General features: G+C 44.7%; 1 protein-coding gene across 1 annotated transcript in view; it reads right to left on the reverse strand.

Moving 5' to 3' along the window:
• gli3 (GLI family zinc finger 3) overlaps positions 1-6,389 on the reverse strand; it is a 155,073-nt gene that overhangs the window by 3,307 nt on the left and 145,377 nt on the right. Inside the window, exons 13-14 of the mRNA XM_080020166.1 lie at positions 5,130-5,420; positions 49-442 (exon numbers count right to left, since the gene is read on the reverse strand). Coding sequence (XP_079876292.1) covers positions 49-442; positions 5,130-5,420 — 685 coding nt within the window. The remainder of the gene's footprint in view (positions 1-48; positions 443-5,129; positions 5,421-6,389) is intronic.

A 6,389-nucleotide genomic window follows, 5' to 3' on the forward strand; every position in this document is an offset into this window, starting at 1 on the left:
CGGTCAGATTTCTGGGATGACTGTAATGCGTTGCAGACGGAGCCTCACCCTTCCCGAGGATGATGGGCAGCGTGGCTCCTCTAGGGGGCGGCGTGGGGCACAGCGCTCCGTTCACCTGCTTCAGCCGCTCCATCTTGACGTGCTCCATCCAGCGCAGCGGGCGCCCCACACACCGCCGCGCCTGCAGCGTCAGTGCTGCGGCGGTCGCTGTGGAGACCGTGGAGTCCATGATGGGCGCAGGGGGGCCCCGCCGGCCGCGCTCCTCCTCCTCCACCTCCTCCTCCCCGTCGTGCTCCTCACCGCGCTCCTCGTCCCGCTCTAGCCCCTCCCCTGGCGAGCGTCCCGCGCTCACATTAAACTGGACTCCACCGCTGGAATAGGCGCTGAGGGGGGGCTGGTCACCGCCGCATGAAGACTGACCGCCAGGGCTTGGCTGAGACGTCTGGATGGACGGAGGAAGGGGAAGAAGAAGAGGAGGAGGAGGAAGAGTTTTTATGACCTCAGGACAGTTGTGCTGCGATGTGTCAGGAACACAATGCGTTTGGGACATGCTCCACACGACGACACGACACCACAACTATCTGAGGGATGACTGGGATCAGGGACGCTCAGAACACGGGTGGTACTGCGGCCGTGGATGGATTACCCAACGGGCCAACCCGGCACAGGCCCGGGGGCCTGAGAGCTCAGAGGGGCCCCTAAGCCAGAGTCTGCATGCATGATGATGATGATGATGATCCTGTCACTAACTTCACATTTATTGCCCCGCAGTCGACAGGCATGGTCACTTGTATCAACAACAAAGCCCCCGAACCCCACCGGAACGCCCTAAACAATGTTGTTTTCCACTCCTGATCCGTCTGAATGGGGCCCCTTGAGTCACCGGACATGGAGGTCCCTCCAGACCAGCCACCGTGGGGCCATAAAGTTGGTTTTGGGCTTAGAAGGCGTCTTTGCCCAGGGCCCCGTTGTGGCCCTTCGGACAATTCAACTCAATTCTCCCCAAGAGGTCGGTTCTGCAGCCAATCGGCTCCATTTCCGCAGCTGAAAGTGCATAAGGCATAATAAATAATAATTCTGAATTCTGGCCGGGGGGGGTTCTGGATTTTTGTTTATTTGTCTGTTGACCTCTGATTCAACCTGGTCTCCTTTGGGTGCCAAAGCCTGATTATTTCACCAAAACCTGCCACAAAGTGCACACGGTTTCAGTGATTTTCTTAAATAGATAGAAGGTAGGGTGTGTCTCTCTGGGTCGTTGTCATGACAGCTCCATGAAACACCGCCCAAATGAGTTGACACATATTCACAGAGGACGTGAAGTTATTCATTTCAATATTAAAGGACACAACGAGCCACTCGGTTGTTTTTAAATGTTATATTTTTGCGTTTTTCCCCGTGTTTTTCTGATCAAAATATTGAATTAAATGTGAACTGCATCACTACACTTAGAGTTTCATATGTAATGTTGAATCATTTTGCATTTTCTGTGTCAATTCATTTGAGATGTGTTTCACGACCCTCGTGTTAAAAAGTCCTTCTTTTCGTTATTTCATGACTTTTATTTTATTTTGTGCATTTTGAGTTTCATGATTAATAATAATTAGCGGAGGAACACGTATTCATACCCTGTTTTTAACTAATTTCATTCTTTTAATTATTTTATATTCTACTTTGTATAAAATGCATTTTGCTTTGTTTTTATTGTCACTATCTGACACCTTCTTTTAATTTAAAGCATTTTGAGTTACATGTCATGTATGAAAGGTGCTTTACAAAGAAATGTTATTGTTATTATTATTTTTATTATTTTTTTGTATTTTAAAATGTTCAGGAAAATGAATGTCCAAAGCTTGAACTCAGAAGTGTTGTTGTTGGTGGTGGTGGTGGTGGTGGTGGTGGTGTTTTCCTCACGGGCCCTTTTGCAGATTTTTTGGAACTCTGGCTCATGAGAGGAAAGAGGAACGTTCCGTTTCTTGGCGTCCGCTGCCAACATGGACGCCAAAGACCTTGGCCCAGCCGCGGCGCCCTCCCGGGTGGCGCCGGGCAACCTCTCAACGCTGAGTTCTGCCCAAAGGCACTGGGGCAGTTTGGGCAGAACTCAGAGGCAATCAGTGCTTATTGGAAATCTAGTGGAATGAGAAAATACTTTGATGGTTGGTACTTTGAATTGGAGGAGAAAATAGATCAGATCTTTAAATGAAGTATATTGGATAAATATATAAATAAATATAAATATTATAAATAATAATAGATCAATAAATTAAGGTGATCAGATCATAAATTAAGTAGATAAGACAAACATATGAATAATAAAAGATTAATACATTGAAATATTATAAATAATAGATAAATAACTTAAATAGATTTGATTTTAAAATAAGTATATAAGATAAATACAAATAATAAAAGATTAATAAATATAAATATTATATTATAGATAATAGATAAAAATAACTTAAATATATTTGATTTTACTTTAATACTACTTAATACTACTTTGATAAAGTAGATTAGATAAATATATAAATGATTACAGGTTAATTTATAATAAAAGACAAATCTAATAAATAATCATTTTGATTGTTATCTATTATATTTTTGTTTTCAATTTTGTTTTATTTACTCTACTTCTGTATCTCTCTTTCCTTCGCCCTTTTGCCTGATTGTTCCACTGTCCATCCTGTGTTTTTGGAAGTGCCACGACTAAACTAAAGCAGAGGAAGGTGGAGCGTGAACGTGTGTGAACGGTGAGATGAGGGGGAATGCAGGTGAAGACGTGGAGGAAGGTTTGGAGCAGCGCAGCGTCAACCTCTCACCTGATGACCCACTGTCCTCACACAGGGAGCAAGAGAGAAGCCCAGGACAGAAGGAAACATTTACTCATTAGAAGGGTGAGCACACACACACACACACACACACACACACACACACACATAAACACACACACACACCTACACACACACACACACCTACACACACACACACACATACACACACCTACACACACATAACACACACACACACACACACACACACACACACACACACACACACATAAACACACACACACACACCTACACACACACACACACACACACACACACATACACACACCTACACACACATAAACACACACCTACACACACACACACACACACACACACATAAACACACACACACACCTACACACACACACACACACCTACACACACACACACACACACACACATACACACACCTACACACACATAAACACACACACACACCTACACACACACACACACACACACACACACACATAAACACACACACACACCTACACACACACACACACCTACACACACACACACACACACACACACATACACACACCTACACACACATAAACACACACACACACCTACACACACACACACACACACACACACACATAAACACACACACACACACCTACACACACACACACATACACACACCTACACACACACACACACACACACACACACATAAACACACACACACACCTACACACACACACACACACACACACACACACACCTACACACACATAAACACACACACACACCTACACACACACACACACACACACACACACACACACACACACACATAAACACACACACACACACCTACGCACACACACACACACACACACACACATACACACACCTACACACACATAAACACACACACACACACATACACACACCTACACACACATAAACACACACACACACACACACCTACATACACACACACACACACAGACACAAACACACACACACCTACACACACACACACACACACCTACATACACACACACACACACACAGACACAAACACACACACCTACACACACACACACACACCTACATACACACACACACACACACACAGACACAAACACACACACACCTACACACACACACACACACACAGACACAAACACACACACACACCTACACACACACACACACACCTACATACACACACACACACACACAGACACAAACACACACACACCTACACACACACACACACACACCTACATACACACACACACACACACACACACACACACACACACAGACACAAACACACACACACCTACACACACACACACACACACACACCTACACACACACACACACACACACACACACCTACACACACACACACACACACACACACACACCTACACACACATAAACACACACACACACACACACCTACACACACATAAACACACACACACACACCTACATACACACACACACAGACACAAACACACACACACCTACACACACACACACACGAACATAAACACACACACAGACATCAAAGCAGCTTTTGGGATTCAAGGCAAGTGGAAAGGAATCGGGAAGTGTTAGACAAGGAGTGTGAATAAATACATTTTTTCAAAGTCCTTTTTCCGCCTTCTCCCACAGCAGCGGTGACTTTAAAGTGGTAATCCGTCACATCCTCGGTGTGCGGTGGATTACACTGCCAGGCCCAGAATTACATTTGAAACGGCAACGTTTTTTGAGGGGTGGAAAATACCAGGTTCAGAAAGCCCAAATCCTGCCTTGTTTGTGTTCCGGCCATGCCCTGATCAGCTGATTCCACTTGTTAGTTTGGCCTCTGGGTCGACGCTAATGACAAGATCCAGCGTTTCCCCAAAATCCCGCAGCGGAAATTTACTTTCTGAAACGGGAATTTCCAAGGCAGATTCCGGGTTTGCCCTCATCTTCGCTCTAAAATGTGCCCTCTTCTTTTGATTGATTTGGGTTTTTTCTCCATATATTTTTAATGTTCATCCATGTTGGCAGTTTGCTGACCTCAACAAGCTTCTTAACCACATTCACCGCAGCTGCATTTCACTTTTTGTGTGTGGCGGACCCCGCCACCAACAATGGAAAACAGCAAACCGAGTAGCACATGCAGAACGCAAGCACATTGAACAGTTTCTTATAAAGTGGCAGCTAAAAAAAAGTACCAAATATGGGATTTTTTTTTGTATCAGTGTAGCAGACGGATTAACACCAAGGAGTATTTCCCCTTCGAAGCACAGTCGAGGAGGGGTGTCGAGAGCCGGACCGGAGTCTCACCATGGGCTTCTCCGTCTTGATGGACTTGACCTGCAGACACTCGTCCTGCTTGGAGGTCTGGTGGCCGTACTCCCTTTGGTCCGTGTAGCCGCCCAGGGTGTGTTGCCCCGGTGACCGGCCCTGGCCGTTGCCCCCGGGCTCCCGGGGCTGCGGCGGCGGGCGGGGGTAGTCGCCGCGCTGCTTCTTGGTGACGTGCGCTTCGGGCCCGTGCACCGTCTTGACGTGCTTGCGCAAGGAGCTGGGGTCCGTGTAGCGCTTGGTGCAGCCCGGGATTTTGCACACGTACGGTTTCTGAAAACAAAACGCAGGAGGAACGGTGAGGAATCAATTTGAATGATGTCGCCGTGACGACGCCTTCAGGGTCCAGAAGTAGTGAGTGTTGCACGGAGTTAAAGGACAGGTTCCCTGAGGAGCGTTCCAATGTTATTCAATGCAGTTCAATGGGGCAAACGTTTACGCCCTAATAACAGTGAATAGTGTTTCTGTGTGTGTATGTATATATATATATATATATATATATATATATATATATATATATATATATATATATATATACATACACATATATTTAAATATATATATATACACATATATTTAAATATATATACACTGTATATACACACACACATACTTATACATATATTTAAATATATATACACTGTATATACACACACACATACTTATATATATATATTTAAATATATATACACTGTATATACACACACACACACTGCTTGGCCGAAAACATCCAGTTTTTACCAAATGTTACTTGAAAGAAAATTGTTTCAAATGGTACATTTTTGCAGCTTTTTCGGGTTGACTTGACTTGACTTTTGCACTTCCGCAAATCTGAAAGAGCCTAGAAAGACACTAGAAACAGGAGGTTGTGCCGCTTCAACCCCCCCACCCCCCACCCCCCAAGAGTGAAGGGGCGTAAAAATTCCACTGATGTGAATTTCCCATTTTCCAAAAGGAATTCACTGGGTTTTTTTTGTTTTACTGGCTTTGACGTTGTCCCCATCGGACTGCATCCAAACGCAGTGAGAAGCTGCAGCAGAGTGGTAAGTTTCTCACTACTTTAGTAGTAGTAGTAGTAGTAGTAGTAGTAGTTTTCTCACCAGTGAAGTGTTCAGCTAGGTTGTTGCTGTGAACAGTTATAAATGATGGGAACCGACATTTTAACCAGAACTGGAGCTGGTTAGCCCATTGTAATAATTCATATTATAATTTATCATGTTTAACCTATACACCATAACAGTC

The sequence above is a fragment of the Zeus faber genome (assembly GCF_960531495.2).
Source record: "Zeus faber genome assembly, chromosome: 19".
Taxonomy (NCBI): Eukaryota; Metazoa; Chordata; class Actinopteri; order Zeiformes; family Zeidae; genus Zeus; species Zeus faber.